Genomic DNA, 21,357 nt, shown 5'->3' with positions numbered 1-21,357 from the left:
ATTTGATGGGAGTTTTAATACAACAAAGACATGAGCGTGTGAGCAAGTTGGTTTATCTTTTTATCAGGCATGGATACTTTTGGACATACTCAGTATCGGAAACACGTACATACACTTGAAGATAATTTATGATTTCTTCACAATTATGATGATACATCTACTTTTCTTGTTGGGATCACTTGGTAAGTGCTTGCCATCAACAATACCGGCAGGTACTTTGCTTTCATAGATTTAAGCCAATTTTAGATTAAAAATTGTCATGGACCAGGACGACACAGTCACATTTTAAAGCCATATTCAAGAAACATGGTAGGTTCCTCATGAACCAAGAGCTTGATTTAGACCTAACGACCATCTCGCCGATCCCTGATGATGACTAACAATTGGAACACCCCTAAATTTTAAACCAAAGGGAGAGACCAATTTTCTTGCTATGCAACAGTCTCATCAGGTCCTTACCATGCAATTCTCAAGTCAGACTGCATTACATAATAAAAAGTATACCACTAGAATTGTTGGGTTTTCCCACGGGTAATTAACACTTTCCATCCATACATTATTACTTCATTTCAATGGAAGTTTCAAGCAAAAAAGTCATCAACTCCACAATTCATCATTCCATAATAATAAGCGGTAAACAACAACTAAAACGTAAGCATTTCCTCATACAGCTTTGCCTACTCTTTGACAACTTAACACAGACAGACCAGAAAAAGAGAAACTACTCAGCATAAAGATTAATTACATGGCTGCCTGTAGGTTAAAAATAGATAGACATTTTAAACAGTATAAAAATTTCTTTGCATGTATGGAAATCTCTATCATCAAGATCACTTCAATATTTTGGTTGGTGCATTGTGTTTGCTTTACATTACAATCTCAGGGTTCACAAAATGTGATTTGATCTCTTTGTGAGGCAGGACAACTGCTCCATTAAGGAACACAGTCTCCCCGACATGGACATCCTCTCCGAGCACCGCCATGCTGCTAACTTGAGCTGACTCCCCAACTGTTGAATACCATCCAATGATGCTGCCCGACACATGAGCTGATCTCTTCACCTGCACCCCCTTCATCAGGGTGCATGATGATAACCTCACCCCCGGCTCGATCACACAATTGGGACCAATCACCACATCAGGCCCAATTAAGCACCCTTCACCAATCTTTGCACTCTCATCGATCAACACATTCCCAATGATGTTGCGTCCGACAGCAAGCTCCAATGCTGATTTCCTCCTCAGATAGTCTAAATAAAATCCAAGGCCTGTGAGGTAATCCTTGGGCTGTCCAACATCCATCCAGAATCCATCATAGACCATGGCATATAGGCATCCCTCCTTGGCAATGGAAGGGAAAACTTGCTGTTCTAATGATGAGGGACCAAGTGGAATTCGATTGAGAACAGAGGTGTTCAATAGGTATATGCCTGCATTAATTTTGTTACCTACAAATACTGCAGGTTTCTCAACGAATTTCTTGACCCTACCTGAATTCTCATCCAAAACTACAACTCCATATTTTGATGGCTCAGCCACCTAGACACATTAAAGCATATATATATATAAGTATTAGCATCCACTTCCTCACCATGGAAACATAAATCAACGAGAGCAAGGCACGCCATTTTAGTATTGGGTCCCATATCGGTGACACACTGTCACTATGTCAGTACAGTACGGTACGGGACCGGTTCAGCATACTGAGTATCGGTACACCCCCTGTACCGTATACTAATACCAATCCGGTGCAGTACATTCTGTACCGATCCGCTGCAGTATGTCCCGTACCGATCCGCTGCGGTATGGGACAACGAACCTTGAACAAAAGCATAAAATTCATCAAGAATGTTTGGTTATCTAACTCTCTTTCTTCTATCTTTGATTGTACCCACATCATGAACCGATCTTAGAGAATTCGGGGTGAAAATGAACTCTACCTTGGTTACCATGATTGATGCTTCACCTCCATGAGCATTATGAAATTCAAGCATCTCTTTTAATGGGTATTCACATGTGATATCGCTGTTGAGCACGAAGAATGGCTTGTCAGCCTCCTGAAGCAATTTCTCCTTTGCAAGGGCCAAAGGGCCGGCAGTGCCCATTGGCTCATTTTCTTGAGAGCAGGTGATCTCGATCCCAAGCCTTGATTCAAACTCTTCGAGAAAGCTCAGCATGACCTGTGAAAGAGTAACTATGAAATCGATGAAACAAAATAAACTTGTAGATAGATAAGTGTTTTGCTCACTTGTGGCTGGTAATTGATGGCTAAGATGACTTCAGTTACTCCAGTAGCTTTAAGGGCTTCAATCTGATCAATTTCATGTGGCAATTAAACTTCATATATGAAAAGGTGGAAAAATGACAAATCAACAATGGCTTAAGAATGTAAAGTATAACCTAGTTCTAGAGAGCTATAGTTTGGTTTCAACTAACCTGATGCAAAATCATTGGCTTGTTGGCAAAGTCAACAAGTGGCTTTGGCATGCTGATTGTCAAGGGCCTCAGTTGAGTCCCAAATCCACCTACAAGGATGAGTGCCTTCATGGTGATTTAGTTGCTAATACTCCTTTATCTGGATTACTCTATAATCAGAGTTACCACTTCACAGCTGAACTTCCAACCTTATGACGTGGTCTAAAAAGACAAGCTGGCTTGAAAAACTATGTTCGCTCGAATGAATTTTCTGTATCAAAAATACAACAGATAAAAAATATTCTTAATGCTAAATTGGGATACATATTAAGAATAATTACTTTAAAAATGTAAAAGTATTACTTAAAATTTATGGATCTGTCAGATAACTTTTGAGTTCTTAAACATTCATCAGATGCTGCAGCACAGTCACTAGTCTTAGATAGGATAGCTCAGGTGTACGAAAAAATAGTGACAACCCATAAAGGATTTACAAATTGCAGGTCATAAATAATGTGCTTCTTTAAAGATATAATGGTCTGTCACTTACTCCCTGTCATGACAAGGAAATGAAACCAATGCATTCAGACATGTAGACATAGTACAAATTCGCAAACTCCATGTGGATTCCCATATTCTTAAAGTAAATATTTTCCTAACTACCAATAAGGTGGCATTTGGTGACCCAAATGGAATCACCAAGATGATCTTAGATCACTGGTGCCCTTATTTCGGGATAATCTGATCTCCGATGATCTAAAATCACTGTATTTGGTAGGCTATGTTTCAGTGATTAAAGATGCCTAAATATCTGCGAATAATCTATTTGCTATTCCATGGGATCCAAAATCACTGATCTTATAAGACCAAAACTACCACAGATATAAAATATATTATAATAAATTATCAATACACTTATTAATATATTAATTATTAATATATTTCATAAAATCATATTTGTTAATCCTAAAAATTATTAATCCTATAAAAACATATGAATTATTATTATACAACTAATATTTTTATTTATACTTATAATATATTATTATTCTAATACCAATATTTATTTTTATTAAAAAATAAGGCAAATAGAAGTAATATATTAAATAATTTCATAATATAAATATAAAGTACAATAATATATTTATATTATAATTTAGAATTATAACTAAATAATGATATGATTAATAATATATTATAATATATATATATATATCATAAATACAATATATATAATATGAATATTAATATAATATAATAGGAATATTGATATATTATTTTTTTGCTAGACTGAGAGATATTTTTGCCTCCAAATTTCAACCCATGATCATTGCCATAGGGTGATCTTGGATACCCGACCTCAAGGAAGAATTTTCATCACTTGATTGGACGATGATTTGAGAAGTGGGGTTATTTAGAATCACTGCCATGTAGGAACACTATGGTGTAACCAAATGCGGTGATCTCATCACCTCCATCCACGTCACCCTTAATCTTAGGATGATCACCCCATACCAAATGTAGGGGTGCAATCAAGCTAAGCCAAGTAGTTAGAGGTTTGAGCTCGACTTGAATTAAAATACTCGAGATCGAAATTCGACTCAAGATCAATCGAGCCTTGATGTCCAAACTTGAACTCGACTCAATAAAAAAAAAGTAATATTCGAGATTGACTCGATTCGAATATCAACCAAGCTATATTCGAGTTCGAACGTAAATTCAAGCCTTGATCATAATTAAAAATATGATTAAAACAAAGATAACTCAAAGATAACAGAGTCCAGCTCAATAATTTCATGATTCCAAAGTCTACCAGAGAAGGGTAGAACGGCAACTATTTGCAAATTCATCACTCCACATAGTTCCAAGCATACCCTAATGATAGAGGAACCCCACCAAATTTAGAATACAAAAGTGGACTTCTAGCTTGAGTCGCTTACCAACTCACTCAAAGAGAGGCCATGCCATCGGATGTGCATCCTGGTTTAATTTTCGTTTCTCATGCTTGATCGCCCTATTAGATCACCTATCATTTTTAAATATACTAATAACACTTACATTAAGAAAAAATTATATCTATAAACAAAAAGGTTTTGCTCACATCAATTCCAGCTCCCAACTCTAATATAACATAGAACAAGTTGACGAAGAAGCAAGGCAGTGCAACTCAAAAGAATAAATAGAACATCATACTACAGTAGAAACCACGAATTAAACCAAACTTATCACCCATTATACCACAACAAAAAAAAAAACAAATTTCTGATTCTAATGGCAAACTTTCCATCAAAAGAAACTAGAAAAAAACCCATCAAAATCTTGTATTTAGCTCTCCAACAGACCCCCCCCCCCCCCAAAAAAAAAAAAAAAAAAAAAAAAAAAAAAAAAACCACCGACATTAAAAAAAAAGTACCAAAAATAGAATTTTTCCCATCTACTTTCCTGCTTTCTTTCAACACGATACTAGCAACTGTTACATCCGAAGAACTCCCATACATACATACCGATCACAAACCAAAAACTACTAGAAAAGATACATTCCCTCTTTAAAAACAATCAATCGAAAAACCTCCAGTTTTCTCCTATCCCGGAACAAGCTCAGAGATCGAACGCCAAACTGAGACCAAGGCCCAAGAATTCCTCACCTTCAAAGATCGAAGAAGAAACAAGCGAGCCGATTATCTCAGTCGAAGCCGAAAAGCCCCTAACCCTTACCCTAATTTCGAAGACGAGAAATTCTAAACCCTTGGGAGAGAGAGCCGAGTGAGGGCGGAGAGCATCGAGGCACAGGAGAAGAATTAAATAATAATAACAATAATATAAACAAAAGCCATCGTTTGAAGGTTTTGAAGCGGGTCCATGGCTTCCAGCCGTACACGTGTAAGATTAGTATGAGAAATGACTCAATTGCCTTCGACAGTTTAAAACTCCGGGCTCGCTCCATTGGCGCCTCTACCGGCGGTTGGGTGATGGGGCCCGATGCGATCATGGCCGTTGGTTCGGTGGTTCACTTTTTCTCCAGATCTACGAAACTTGATAAAGCCGATGTGGACCCTTTTTCTCGTTTCCCCGATCAGTTCTTTAGTCAAGATGGGATCCGTGGGAAACCGTTTCTGAAAATTGGAAATTTCTTTGGCAGTGCTGTAGGTACTGTCGCATTCTTTCATGGCACCATATGAACAGAGAATTTGGAAGATATTAGTTTTCTATGTACATCTAACAATATAAGAAATGAGAGGTTCGTATGTCAGTTTCAAGGATGGGTCATCAGATTTCAATGGCTTGTGTACCTATCTTCTCATTAAAAATGATAAAATTATGGTTTCCTTCCATAATAATCTTATGGATTGTGAGAAATTGAGGCTATGTCCATCATCCATGCATCCCATTGTTGGAATTTTTTTTTTGAACGTGTGCCTTAATGCAATGGTAATTATGTTTTATTGTGACCTCGAGATAATGAGTTCAAAATAAGTGCAGATAAAGTTGGGTATATCCGACCATTTCTTAAATTTTATAATCAGAGGAGTCTTATACCCTTGGCTGCCCAAATTGTTGGAAATTTTATTTGATATCCTTGAAGCAACTATTCTTTCTATGAATGTTTCCACGTACTGTTATCATTGCTATAGGTTGATGATGCAAATTGTGATGCATTTAGTTGAGCCGATAGGATGAGTGGTTTTTGATGCATTCAAGTATTGTGCATGATAGGTGTCATTGCAAAAAAAGCTTTCATAAATTTGCTGGCGTTACTTTGTCTCTTAGTCGCAATATATACAAACGCATGGTTAAAGAGATGGATTAGGATTTATCAATCCTTTGGCTTGTTATAGGGCCAGCTATCTAGATTGGAGGCTATTATTATTTGATTATATTGGCAAGTCTCCATCTGAGTGCTTTTTGACCTACCTTTAATCGCAACATGGATACATCTCCATCCACTCATGCATGATATCCAAACTGGAATGGGCACTCTCTACTTAGGCCACTCGTTCAACGAACTGTATGAGTGGATAGCATTATCAATCTCTATTTGTTTGTTACTTCTCAATGCTCACCTCCCTCATCCCATAGGAGTTATGAAGTCTTAGCCGGTTAGAAATGGGTTCCAAGTATAAGGTGAAGCAATTAGGTCCATGAGTTATCGTGGGATTGGGACTGACATATTCAAATTAAGACTCAAAAAAGCACTCCTTGATAATATTCTTAGATTAACAATGAGGTGCCGAAGAATGATGATAATATAATACTAGGATGGCCATCTGAATCAACGAGGGAGGGCTCAAAATTGGATATTGCTCAGGATGTTTAGAAATGCTCTTGTTACTACATCAATGCCATCCCATTCATTTTATATCATGTCAAATTACACAACTTGGACCTATGTATGGTCCTTTTGAAAGAATCCTATGCATTTCTTGTCAACACTCTCCTTTGCAACCTCAAGGAGGTCCACCTCCTGCACATATAAACCTTATCTCTTAATGTGAATTACTTAAGAATTAATATGGTTCCTTTGGCTGTGAACTTGTTTCCACCTTATTTGGCTGGAAACAAAAGGGTCCACCATGTGACAATACACCATTTCTTTTTGGATGGCTGAATTTCCTTTGGTACATGGTCACCATCCCTTGATTGTGAAACTTCAATAAATGACCATTGACCTTTTGATTGTGTCCAACTCACTGGTCCCATGAGATATTAACCGCATGGTTCCTTCCCTTCTTTTTTTTTTGGCTTTTTTTGTGTGCATGATTAGCCTAAGGACACCCTATTATTTTGATGTATCAGGTCTAAGCGACCTAATTTGTCTAACTTGTAATAACTTTTATGTGAGGTGGTTTTGTATGAGCCTGCCAAAGTAGACATTATAACGTGATGGCTCTAGAAAGTTTTGAACATCTCTAATGATATATAGGTGGTGGAAATGCATTAGGGCACAAGCACATTGGGGTTTGACATGATTCAAATTAGAAAAATGCAGTGGGGTGCAACAATAAATATGGCCCCCATAGAGACCTGGCCTAATTTGGTGGTTGAGGTGCTTGTGGGAGCATATGTTATTGATGAGGATGCCCATCTCAGACTTACAAAGAAATCTCAGCCAAAACAAAGAAAATATTTACATCAAGTAAGCTTCTTGCAGACTCTATATACAATTTTGTTCTAGAATAGCTATGAGTCATGACCAGAATGACCTTTGATAATGGATTATTCTGCTGCTCGATGGATCATAAGGAGGCTAAATGCCTTGAATATTAATTTAAGATTCTTGTTGGTCATATGATGGAAATAAATCTATTCGCTTTGGCCCATCCTTCTTCCCATTTCTCATATTTTGCTCAAATTATGAGAAAATTCTACCTATATGTTGTAATAATCTTTAGCTTAACCAAAATTGATTGCTACCATCCCTAGGGTGGGGTATTTTTGAACCTAGGAAGAGCCGACACCATACCAGGCGCAACAGACATGCCAAGGCCAATAAATGAAGTAGGTTGCTCGGCTCCATCACCCCATAGTTTACCTATGTACAGTCGATGATTAGAGTTAGACCTAGAACTCTGACTAATCTTAGGTTTTGTTTTGGAATCTCTCTAAGTTTCTATAACACAATTGCATTAAAACTTGTATTTTGACAATTTGGACCGTAAGCAGGTTGCACTCATCATTATATAATCTTTTTTCTAGATCATGCAGGAACCGTAGAGGTCTAGTCTTGCAATTACAACCATCTATGCATCACGCCGCAGCCTAGCCTACAAACTCACATTGGTCATGCCACCTCTCTCCAGTTCAACCACCAACTAGAGAGGATATGAGCCCTAGACCAACAAAAATCAGCTTTAAGATTTTCCGACAGAGAGATGTCTTGGACAATGTTGAAAAATCAGGATCAGTACTTTAGATGGTGGATCCATGTAAAAGAAAAAGTTTTGGGAGTGCTACCCTTGGATTGTTCAGTGGGGTGACTTCTTTAGTCATTCCTTCACAATCCAATCACATAAAAAGCATCACGCATCATAGGGTGGATTTGTAATTGTAACAAAGGATATTCCAATATATGATGAATTTTGATGATTAGATCATGCGGTGAAATGGGGGATAAGGATTCATGTAGCCAACACCAACTAGTTAGAGATTAAGCCTTACTTGAGTTGAGTTGAGTCGAGTCGAGGTCGTGCAACGAAATACATAGAAGGCAGCAAGATATTGAAAAGTGTGATGAATTCATTGAAAAATGGGCTACTTGTTTGAGATGCAAAAATATTGTGGCAGACCACCTGCTCCATAGCTGATATGCTCAATGTATCATTGCGCTCAGTTTGGTTGAGGTGATCTTTCTTTATGGTCGTGGTCCTTCCACATATGACTTCTTTCCCTCCTCTTTTTTCGCCCTCCCTTCAACTTTATTTTCACTTATCAACCACCTCTTTTGTGCAGGATGTTTCAGTATATGAATTTGACTCTGACATGAAATGTCAAAACCTCATTATCTGGTATGAGAGGCGAAAATAGGCTAAATCTTAGCTAGGACTATGTCACTATAAGGGAGGAAGAGTCTACCGGCGAAAGGACAAGATATAAGAAAACCTTGATAGATGTTGTGGGAGAAGATTCAAGGATGCTGGTGACCGAGAAGTAGTTCAATAAAAAGATTGAGAATAAGAAAAATACAAGCATCAATCTCTGAATCGAAGTTAATATGTTCAGTTTCGCTTAGGTTTCTCTGTCTTCTTGAGAAAAGCCATCTATGTTGAAATATATTATTCATTATCCATATGACAAGGATAATTGAGATTTTTTAATAAAAAAGAAAGGTGAAAACAAAGGGGGTTTAAGCAGGACAATTCAGCTAATTGAGAACCCAAATTCTGAAAATATATGCATAACCCTGCTTGGATACATAACTCAGAATCTGAAACTAATACTCGATACAACGAAACAAAAGATTTAAACATATACAGTGCTTTATAAAGCACACTCAGACAATCATCCCAAATTAAATGGCAGTATCTTGAACATCCAAGTCTAACATGAATATTGTTCCTACAATGATCTACACACCTCAAGCATACCAAAACTGTTTATTGTAGGGGCTAATAGAGAAATAGAATTCATTAAAGGGAAAATCTCCACACATCTTGGGTGAAGAGGAGATAGAGATGTAGCAGTCTTCATTCGTAGTACATGCATTACTGCCTCAGTTACCGAAAGATTAGCGGATGAAGTTTTGGATGTCAGAGATTTCCATCATTACCATATCCATAGTTTCAGTTATTAGGCTTGTGCTCAGTGCTTGGTGAAGCCTGTTAAAGAGAGTGCAAAAGAAAACATTAAGATTTGCAGTCCTTTGTTAACTTCCTCAAATACATAATTATGTGAAAGCATCAAATATGAGACATGGCAAATGGCAGTTTTGATAACTTGAACAGTCCAAGATTGAAATAGAAAAAGGCACACCAACAGACACAATGGAATAATGCAAGAGAATAATCAGGAATTCTAATGGGTGCTGTTTATAAAACAAAAAGCTATTTCAAGGAGGACTAACCCCAACTGATGTCACAAAATTGCAGACAGCGCACTTCACGGATCCTGCTCCATATTGGTACATGAGCAGCATTTGGCAGTTCCCACAATTGACATGTGCTACCTGATTTGCTGCCGCCAATTATTTGAAGTTCATTCAATATATATGTAGGAATCCCACATTCATCATTAGCTTATTTCCATATTTGAACACAGTAAGAACATCAGCAAAGCCTAACATTTTCATATCATATATTGAAATTCTTATTTTTACTATGTGCTTGCCGATCAGAAAATTCTATATATGTTTCCTGTTTTCTGAATCTTTTGCTTACATTTAAACAGTACTAAGAAGATAAGTAGGTACCAGCCATACAAAATACCTCGAAGCTTTGTGGGAAGCTTGTCTAGCCTTTTACTAAAAGTTACCCTTGTCTGTTGCATAAAATTTCAGGAGGTCTGCTTCGACGGGATCCAGTCTACTGTTTCCTGTTCATGTGAGTTTTGCTCTCTAAATGGGTCTTCAAGCAGGCCATAAGTTCTGAGTTTGTTGGATGCTTTAACATTGTAATTTTTGAAATCAATATGGCTTGTCGATGTAATTGATGCAGCAGTAATTGATGAGGATATACGATATCAGTTAAGCACACTGACCATTAACTTGTGTTTTGTGGTTGCACAATCACTCTGGCATGCCTCGTGTAGTATTTTAATAAGTTAAAAGCACATAGAGATCCATGAATCAGAGTATGTTTCCTTGTTTGGAAAAAATAATTATTATGCATATGTAGAGACTGCCAACATTTCATAACCAAACATAACACTCATAATTGAAGGAAATATTCCATGATTACTAACCCATTCATGAACAGGAGTACTATCTAAAACATTTGTACTATGCAAAGATCATGTTTCTTTATGATATAGAAAGGTTTTAAGGTCTCTAACTTCTACCGGGAAAACCTGGGTACCACATATAGCACCATTGCTGTCAAAAATTGTTCAAATTTCAAGACCATTTCTTGTTCATCAAAATGAGTCTGCGCCTATCCATGTCCATTGTTGGCTACATGAACATATTCTATCATGAAATAAGAGTTGCATCTTTCTAAATAGCATGGCCAATTCTTAACTAGATAAAAGAAACAAGCTTCTAGCTGTACTTCTATACCTCCTCTCTAGTAAGTTAGATTAGCCCCGAATATTGGAGTCAGCACAATTTCCTTACCTTCTAAAGCCAGGTTGATGGTGTGACAACAAGAGCATTGCACACTAGTTGCTCCACGTATGTACATCAGAAGAGTGTGACATCCTCCGCAGACTAACCGAGCCATCTCTGTTCCTGTTGCAAACTCAAAAAGTGGTGACAATTATGTCTGAGAACTGACATCAAAAAATGTTGAGACCTCAGAGGCCATTCTCAAAAACTGTTTTTAAGTTGATTGCTATTATGGATTTGCCCACCTAATGATGTAATCCTGTTTGAATCCAATGGCACACATATAATCTGTTTTAGATGCCACAAGGGGCATGTGCCATATTAATTCATAAAACATTTCTTATGCTAGTATCAATTATTGAAATTGGGGTTAGAATCATCATATAAATGCATATATTGTCAACACTAGAATTGGAAGGGTTTCATGACCATTCTTATCAGCTCAATACAAACCAGAAATCATTTTTTAACACCACTTCCAGTCATTGAATGAATATTTTCTTCTTTCCCTAAATATTATTCAAGGAAAATGAAATAGGTAAATAAGTGCCTATGTCTTATTGGCAATAGACAAAATTTGACTGGTGCTAAAGGGATTACAATGTACAATGCAAGTATATATACTGAAATTATATATCTGCAATCTGCATTAACTAGGTTATGTCCTCCAAGTAAATAACTTGGTAGCCGCACACAATGCAAATCACACAATAACATAATTAGAAGTAAGAGAAACTTTGAAGGGATTTGAAAAAGTCACATCATCTCTAATGGAAAAATGAGGAATATAACTGGTGAATTAAGAAAATAATACCAGGTGGAGGTGCGGCTGTCACTGCATTGCAAATGGCGCAGCATATGGATGTTGCCCCTAGCGGATAGAGAAGGAGATTTCGACAACCAGAACAAACAAGTTGGTTTTGTCCACCTGAGAATCAAATAGAGTATCATTGATGATATACCCAAAGTTGGTGATGTAGCACTGGTAGAAAAGAGGAGATTAAATATATGGACAACCCTTATGTGAATACAATCAATCCATGCATTCAGCATTATTGGCATGTGAATCGACACGCCATTTAGCTATCGAGTTTACAGTAACATGTTGTTGCTATGTGAATAAGAGAAGGAAACCAGCTCGTGCCTCTGATAAGAATAAAAGAATCAGATAAGGATTCATGAAGCTGAATGCAAAATGACTAGGATAATGCTTTCTGATTATGCCCATCATTGTGTTAAAAGCAAAATGATCCACAAGCTTATGTGTCACCAACTTAACTCCTTCTAAAAGGAGATGCACACACTGCAACAAAGACTTCCTTAAAAAAAAGGTGGGTACGAGAAAGAAAAGACTACAACAAAGTTCACAGAGTTTATAACTATACCGGCAAAGTTAGAGCAGCACATCGATTAGCTTTTTGGCTGTTTAACTACATTACAATGTCATTTTCAGGAGTGCAGGTCATTAGATTCAAAATAAATTAATTGTTTTCTCATGCCTCCATAAAACTTATCTGCTCAGGCTACAAGGTAGCGCCTCGAACCGTTCCAATTCCGATAACTTAGTGTCATATATTTCCAAATCCCATATGAGATGCCATCTGATCTATCAGGATATTATATATGGCAGTAACACATCTATTTGCAAAAGATAATACCCATCTACAACATATAGCTTTTCTTATAATTGAACAAAGAAATATAATCTCAATATACTTCAAAATTAGAATTTCAGGGCGGGAAATACCATTTGGTGGTGTAAATGGTACTGAAGAATTTGGATATGGGGCAAGAGGAACTGGCATTGCCGGTTTAACGTTGATAGCTTTAGTCCAAAAATCATACAAAGCCTCAAGACCAAGATGGGGATAGGACTCTCTTCTCTTCCATTCCTACCTATGTCAATAAATAAAGAAGGAGATCAGCAAACTGTAGAATCCAGAACCAGTATGTGCATATGCAGAGCAAACTAATTGAAATTAATTGAAACATGGAGCAAATTGATGCAGTTGGAAACCAAAGCACAGCAATATCACTGTATATTGGAGCTGAATTGAATCCAACAGACTAGTAATTCCACCATCACTCAAGCTTCCATTTAGATGCATCAATTTGGAAACCAGAAAGACCCAATAAAAACTTCAAACAAGTCATCACATCTTGCAGCTAAATTCCACATCCCCATACACCCAAAGCGCACATACATTAAAATATATATATTAAGACCAGTGCCCGTTCCAAAATCTTCAGTAATAACCCCGACTGGAAGCTAACTCGCAGCATTCGGAACCAAACTCAGAAAAACTTGAAAAATTGCAGCACAGTCTTTTTTTTAAAAAAAAAAAAAAATCTCATGCTGCATCGAAATAAATAAATCAACAAATAAATAAAAATTAGAACAGAAAACATTACACATACCAACAATTCCAACAGGCACTCCTGAACTTCAACTACCCAAAGCATTAATTTCAAAATTAAAAATAAAATAAAATAACAACTGAAGCTAAAGAAGGAATCTATTATCATCAAGCGTATAACAGGAAAAAAAAAACAATTAAAGAACCTTTGAAAATTGTTATATTTATACAGTGCGTTCAGAACAGTGAATTCCTTCAGAATGCCATCAAGTTGGCCTTACTCTTCTCTCCTTTATCTTCTTTTTTCTTCTTCCCTATCTTATAATTGATCTTAGACGAGAGAGAGAGACTGTTATATAAGTATATATATATTTATATACTGCGAGTTTACAGGGGTGGTGGGATCTAAAAATAATGCCTTTGCACGCACGCGTTTCCTTCACCATTCCCCGTCTCTGAAGCCTCTCCAGCAACCCATGGCATCCCTGTGACGTCCAGGCCCTCGAGAACTGGCTGCTGAGCTGCAGCCACGTGTCCTCTAACAAGAGGATCATAGCGGTACAAACGGCAGTGCTGTAACGCTGGGCCCACCAGTCTAGTTTCCCAACTTCAGACTGTCGAAACTTGGTTCCAATGGGAGCTCTTTGGTTAGCCGTTACTCATTGTATGGTTAATAATTACTAAGCAGAACTGTTTTGTTACCTGTAACTCATTGTATAGTAACTATATAGGGCTTGTTTGGTTCGCGAGAAGCATTTTTTTTACTAAGAATATGATTTCTAGGAAGCAGATTTTTAGAAAGAGAATGTCTAGAAAAGTACTTTTGGCATGTTTGGTTGATCATGAAAAAGTGACAGATTTTTAGAGTGCTTATGTTTAGCTGACTATCCACTTTTCTGAGAAAATTATATATAATTCCTATAATACCCTTAATAAAAATTAGGTTTTTAATGCCTCTTTAATGCTGAAGGGCCTTTTTGGAAAAAAATAAAAATAGAGTGATTTTCGCCTTTGGGAAAAATAACTTTTCCATATTTTTCATGGGAAAGACTTTTCCATGAAATGTGGAAATCATATTCCTATGAGAATACAACTTTTTCATCTCTCTCCTTTGAAAACTCCAATCAAATAAGAGACATCTCATATTGTGTAACTAGAGTTAGAGTTTATTCCTTTGTAATTTATTGTATAAAAGCATAAATTACTTTAACTCTTTAATAACCAGATATACATGCATGCTACTTATATGTTTGTTTAGCTATATTTATGCTACTTATGTGACCGGACTCTCAATTCACTTTTCAATTGCAACAATTTATTTAGTAAATGTATTGCATCAAAAAAGATTGTTGCTGCAAAGTTTGACATCAACAAGACAATGGAGAGCTGAGTTATGTCAGAGTATTATATGCGACAAATTCCTATACTCGTGGCGGCATGTAATTCAGTAATTCTAACAAGGAAGGCTATTCAAGCAAGTTCTTTTAATTGGCTGAAAGTTGATGGAAATCATGTATATGAACTTATTGAAACCTCCTAATTTTACTGATGTTAGCTGGCTGTGACAATGCAAGAACCGAGGTTACAACAATTGATTTGCATCTTTTTATGAGTCACTAATAGCACAATTTTATATACTTAAATTGAGTGTTAAATCACAATTCTCTTTTACATGCGCAAAATTAATTTAAGATGGTGAAACTTCTACCTTGGTGGAACATGTTGACATTGTGAATGAATGCCAAAAATATGTAAGGGTAATTTCTATTACACATTTTTGCTAAGGTAATTGTGAGCCCTCCTTGTTTTCTCAAAAAGAATTGTCATCCCTCCTAAATCTTTTCAGATTTTTTTTTTTAGTTTCTTAAATTCCGGAGGAAACCTACTAGAGATGGTAAGCAAATGGGAAATGGAAATGATATTTTGATGGCGACAAGTGAGAGACAAAGAAATGGGTGGTAGTCAATGGTCAAGTCACTTCTCCATGGATGCCCAGGATCTTGAATACTGGCAGAAGATCATTGCTTTATTTTTGCACCACCACACACATCCTTATCCCCTCCTGGATTTTGTTGGCAAGGGCATAAGCTAGATTTCATAGCCTATGAAGCTTGGATAGCTGTAGAACTTGCGAAGAACGCTACGTACGCCTGAAAAGTGAACCCCAAAGGAAGTAGCTTGCAGAAAAGCATGCAGAAAGGCATCACGAAGGCAAGAATGGTGCAGTCCAAGAACGAGAGATAACAGTGGCACTTGATGTTTGCTCAGGTTACTGTTGGTTTGATTTGCAAAGAGAGGAAAAACAAGGGTTTGTGAACATAATCCCTCAAAAAATAGTAATAGCTACAAACATGGAGGATCAGGCCTTGTTAGTGTAGAATAACTTTCCTGCCCATATACAATGCATGGTGTGGATAAGGCAGCCATGGATTCCCAATTCTAATTTAGCACCTACAGCAATGAGGGCAATCTTGAAATGGAGAGAAAAGTGCAGTTCTAACTACTTCCATTCAGTGAGTGATATCTTCTGTTGATAAAGCAAATAATGTTGGAAAGAGACATCCTTGTTGCTTTTTAAGCACTAGTTCCAACTTAGGTCCTTCTCAGTGCAAGTCAAGTTTATTGGCGCATCCTAAGAAAAATTCATGTTGGAGATCATGATTAGATTTTATACCGTTCCCTATCTTATTCTTATCTTGATTATATGGCTTAAGATTCTCAAAAATATAGGAGATGTGATTTGCCAAACTTAAAAGTGTTCATTTAAAAGCAAGATAAAGTATAGTGATTCCTTCGATGAAAAACCGAGATGAGGTGTACACGACGTCTTGGTTGCGTCATACGCCAAGATATACATGAAATCATCCTCCACATTCATCATACCTTTAAGAATTCAATCTTCATATAGAAAAGTGCAAAAATAATCAAGTTATGAAAAAGATGGCAAGAGAAATTGAAGGCAACCCTTCTTCCACATCTCCTCACACACATAATTTTGGGAGTCACTCAGCTGCCTCATCCTGTTTAATGGAACAGCCGCCTCGTCTAAAATAGAATACAATTTTCTAAGCTGTATAAATCATAAATCTTCAATTAGCTTACAATATAAGATATACATGAAATCATCCTCCACATTCATCATACCTTTAAGAATTCAATCTTCATATAGAAAAGAGCAAAAATAATCAAGTTATGAAAAAGATGGCAAGAGAATTTGAAGGCAACCCTTCTTCCACATCTCCTCACACACACAATTTTGGGAGTCACTCAGCTGCCTCATCCTTTTTAATGGAACAACCGCCTCGTCTAAAATAGAATACAATTTTCTAAGCTGTATAAATCATAAATCTTCAATTATCTTACAATATAAGATATACATGAAATCATCCTCCACATTCATCATACCTTTAAGAATTCAATCTTCATATAGAAAAGTGCAAAAATAATCAAGTTATGAAAAAGATGGCAAGAGAATTTGAAGGCAACCCTTCTTCCACATCTCCTCACACACACAATTTTGGGAGTCACTCAGCTGCCTCATCCTTTTTAATGGAACAGCCGCCTCGTCTAAAATAGATTACAATTTTCTAAGCTGTATAAATCATAAATCTTCAATTAGCTTACAATATAATTACATCCACAGAACATGAGAACTAGTGTCATTTCTTGAAATCTCCTTAGGTTGTTGCCTATCCGACATTACTTGTGGACCACAGCTATTTGTCTTGTTAGAACTCGGATTATTAGCTCATGATATTGCATATTATCTCACACAAGAAGTGCAAGTTGGCAAGTAGAACTTTGACTAAAGCCGTTTGTGAGATATTTACTTTTTTATTTTCAATTTAAGTTGTTTTTCTTATGTCCATGGCTGCAAAGTAATACGAGTTATTTTTACATGTATACCCTTCTAAATATATGAAATTAAATAAATGCTCTTCTAAAGTTGTTATTTACATGTACATCCTTATAAAATACTTGTTTTGCGTATATATCTTTTTTTTTCTCTTTTTTCTTTTACATAAATGGCCATATGATCTAATGTAGTTAAAAAAATAAATGGTTTAAAACTAAAATACCCTTATGGATAGGCATGCAAAAAAAAAATATATTAGAGTATACATGCAAATAGCAACTTTGTGAGGGTATGCATATAATTTCGCATAGTTAGAAGGGTATAAACTCAATTCACATTGTCAATTATTTTTTTTTAAGATCTTAACTCAATCAAGTTGGAATATCATGTGATCATTTTAGTAATGCTATTCTTCATTTAGTTTTGATATAATTATTACTATTAAGTTAATGATATATATATTTATTATTTTTAAAATTAAAATATATTAAATTTAAAATAATTATGGATGCTTAGATCGGTAAAATATTTTCAGTAATTTATAAATGTTGAGTTATTGTTTGTTTGTTGAGGTTAGAATTTTATAAATGCATCATGATTTATTCTATAAAAACTAATATTAACATAGATTCATGCGACATGATAATGTTGATCTTTTTTTTTCACTCTCTTCAATTAAGAATAGCTAAATTATCTTCACTAGAATTGAACTTCTTTCACTTGACCATGTACTCCAAATTAAATATAATTCAATCACAAGCTTTGGTGTATATGCTCAAATGACAGAAGCTAATTCTAATGAAAATAATTCAGTCATTTTTAATTAAGGAGGATGACAAAAAAATAAATATTATCATGTCGAATAATCCCATGGTAATATTAATTCTTATGGAAGAAATCAGATGCCTTTGTGAAATTCTCGTCTCAACAAATGAACAACTCACCACTTATAAATCACTAAAAACCATTTCACTGATCTAAATATCCATAATTAATTTAAATTCAATATACTTTAATATCCTAAAAATAATAAGAAATGTATAGATGTCATAGACTGAAAAATGACAATCATATCGAAATCAAATGAAAGAATAGAATTACTAAAATGGTTATCCGTTATTCTAACTTGACCAAGTTAAGATCTTAAATAGAGAAAAAATGACTATATTATTTATGTTTTGGTTTGTCGAGTCAACTGAATCATGAACAATATGGCAAGTCTCAGCCAAGTTTTCATCATTTTTTAATATATTTTTTTGAATCAATAGCATCTAAATATATGAAATTACATTAATACCCTTGCAACTTTGTTATTTGTATATATACGCTTATAATTTTTTTTGCATGTCTATCTATAAAAATATTTTAGTTATTTTAATTTTATACCATTTATTTTTTAATAGCATTAGATGATATAGATACATATGCCAAAAAAAAAAAGAAAAGAATAGTATACATGCAAAATAAATATTTCATAAAGATATATGTGTAAATAGCAGCTTTATAAGGTGTTCATGTAATTTTGTGTATTTAAAAAGATACTCATACAAACAAATCTAATATTATGGCAAGCCAATTTATGACAATATCCAAAATGAGTGGCCTATGTTAGATGCCAAAGGCGGACAGAGTACATTCACAGTAATATCTAAAGCTATCTTCATCCAAATAAATAACATATATTCTCCTATAACCAGACAATCACATTGAAAAACATTTTGATGGCTAATTCTTAATCTATAATCAAAACGTTTATTCTATAAACGTTTTGTGAAGTCTCTAATCACAACGAGTGTTGCGCGCGCGCGCGCGCGTGAGAGAGATGAAGGGCACACGTGTGAAGAGGACAGAGGGAAAGTATGATCCAAAAGGGCCGCAAGTGGGGAGCGGGAGATAAGCACGCAGATCCCTAGCGGATATTCCGAAGGTCTACGTATCTTCAAACATCACCACACATTTGTTGTCCGAAGTCCGACAGGGGACATGACAAACTTTTTTTCCCCAAACAGCCTCCGTTATCCGCTGCTGGATCAACCACCTTTTTTGTTTTTTTTTTTGTTTTTTTGTTTTTTTTGGTACAATAATTGCTCACGCTACTCTAATGTAGGTGCAACCAGTATAATTAACAAGATCAACCACCTTTAAACGCCACCGGACAATGCTCAAATGGTTAACCTCTAATCTCTTGCCGGATGGAGTGCTAATGGATTGGGCTCACCTACCTATATCCTAAATTCCACTCAAAATTTTAGAGTGTCTTTCCACGACGGTAAAATTGCTCCAATAAAAAAACGTCTCTCTGTATACAGGGATAAAGCTTTGTATATCTAACCCTTTTTTTTTTTTTTTTTGTAAAACGGCAATCCATTTCCACTAAATCAAAATGAAATACAACCTGCCAAGTCAAAAGAAAGTAAACATAGCAACAAGTGGGGAACACCAGCTAGACTCGTCCAGATGACGTCTCCAGCGTGACGAGCCACATATGAGGCTACCCAGTCTGCAGCTCTGTTCATCTCACGATACACATGACCAATCTGGACAGCTAGCATCTCCTGAACCAGTCTACGGGTATCTCGAATCAATGGATGGCCGTCACCATATCTATCCACCCTCCGTATCCAGTCAATCACCGTGGCAGAATCGCCCTCAATGCACAATCTATCGACACGCAGCACACATCTCACATACCGGATACCCTCCCAAGCAGCTCGTAGCTCCGCCCCAATGACAGTCAAGCTTGGAGTGCTCCGACCACCAGCTGCAATCAATTTGCCATACTGGTCCCTAATGACAAAGCCAACTCCTCCAGAAGCTCTATCCATCGCCATACCGCCATCAAAATTCATCTTAAGAAAACCAGGGGGTGGGGGTACCCAGAAATGAGAAGCATACCTAGGTGCTGAAACAGCGGAGAAGGTACCCCAGATGTCCCTAGCCAACTCAGATGACATCGATGGAGTCACCAAACAGACCTCCGCTGCCTGGGCCATAGCTCTATCCATAACAATCCTCGGGTGCTGCCCTCTCCCTTCGAACAGGCGTCCATTCCTATCCAGCCATATATGATAAGCCAGATAGACTACTGCAACCCCAAACTCAGCTGTGCTAGGTCTCCTGGCAGAGTCCCTCAAGAACTGTAACAAATCCTCCACTGACTCCCACCTCGAGGGTAAGGGCGCAGATAAACAGCTCCAAATCTGTACCGCCCTAGGACATCGGAATAAGACGTGATGTATGGACTCCTCGAGATCCGAGCATACCTCGCAATACTGGGTTATCCTCACCCCCCTCCTAACTAGAACGCACCTGGTCGGAAGGCAGCCCCAAGCTACCTTCCAGAGGAAGAGCGCCACACGAGGATGCAACCTCAGCCTCCAAATCCAACCCACATCGATCTGTCTGTCTGGCACCCTGCTCAACCAAGAGTGAAGATCCCTGGCACGGACTCTCAATCTGCCGGTCGGCTCCCATATCAACCCTTCATTGATAGCTCTTTGTTGTTTCTTAATTCAACTCAAATTTTGCCGAGCTTATGCTTGAGATGGATGTGCAATTTGATTTTAGTTCAGGCCAGTATTGTTAGCATTAAATCCCATTTATTTGGTTGAATAGTTCATAACAATTAATTGGCTTGTAGAGAAAACCATATTCAAGTTATATTGATTTGTTTGTTGAATTGATTTGTCGAGCAGATTCTAAACTTAAGTTGGGCTTTATAGCCAATTTGACATACAAAGGATAGCAGCAATTACCTGAAGTAGATACTTGTTGATTGAGGCGCTAAAAGAGGGCCAATCTTTAGCATAATTTGGAGCCGCCAAGCTGAACAAAGTTTGGGTTGAACTTGCACCATATAGGTTACTAGCTGAATTTGTGTTTAAGCACTTTGTAAGTTCTTTATTTCGAACAAATCGGTGGAATAAATTTCACCCTTGTAATAGGCCACTAAGTGAGCTGATCAAATATCTCACA

The 21,357-nt window shown here is 36.6% G+C and overlaps 2 protein-coding genes across 7 annotated transcripts; both read right to left on the bottom strand.

The window, feature by feature from the left end:
* Positions 1–579: 579 nt before the first annotated feature.
* Positions 580–5,203, bottom strand: LOC103714035 (mannose-1-phosphate guanylyltransferase 1-like). The gene is made up of 5 exons (XM_008801157.6): positions 5,060–5,203; positions 2,436–2,685; positions 2,248–2,310; positions 1,940–2,179; positions 580–1,538 (listed from the first exon to the last, which is right to left on the bottom strand). Exons 2-5 carry the CDS (start codon positions 2,544–2,546, stop codon positions 867–869), a joined length of 1,086 nt encoding a protein of 361 aa, XP_008799379.2. The 5' UTR covers positions 2,547–2,685; positions 5,060–5,203; the 3' UTR covers positions 580–866.
* A 4,074-nt stretch (positions 5,204–9,277) lies between these two features.
* LOC103714033 (protein LSD1) lies at positions 9,278–14,040 on the bottom strand. 6 transcript variants are annotated; one of them, XM_008801154.6, is made up of 6 exons: positions 13,945–14,040; positions 12,917–13,065; positions 11,984–12,097; positions 11,179–11,292; positions 9,973–10,082; positions 9,278–9,727 (listed from the first exon to the last, which is right to left on the bottom strand). In XM_008801154.6, the coding sequence occupies exons 2-6, from the start codon at positions 12,972–12,974 to the stop codon at positions 9,692–9,694; spliced, it is 432 nt and encodes a 143-aa protein (XP_008799376.1). In that variant the 5' UTR covers positions 12,975–13,065; positions 13,945–14,040; the 3' UTR covers positions 9,278–9,691. The 6 variants fall into 6 exon arrangements, with proteins under 6 accessions (XP_008799376.1, XP_008799374.1, XP_008799378.1 ...); XM_008801152.6 differs by having other exon boundaries at positions 13,733–13,978; XM_008801156.6 differs by having other exon boundaries at positions 9,973–10,074; positions 13,733–13,978.
* Between the last annotated feature and the right edge of the window lie 7,317 nt (positions 14,041–21,357).

This window comes from Phoenix dactylifera, chromosome 10 (genome assembly GCF_051530095.1).
Source record: "Phoenix dactylifera cultivar Ajwa chromosome 10, Ajwa_hap1_PhDact_Kaust_v1.1, whole genome shotgun sequence".
Lineage (NCBI taxonomy): Eukaryota > Viridiplantae > Streptophyta > Magnoliopsida > Arecales > Arecaceae > Phoenix > Phoenix dactylifera.
The sequence above is the reverse complement of the archived record's forward strand: the minus strand, read 5'-3'. Positions and strand labels throughout refer to the sequence as shown.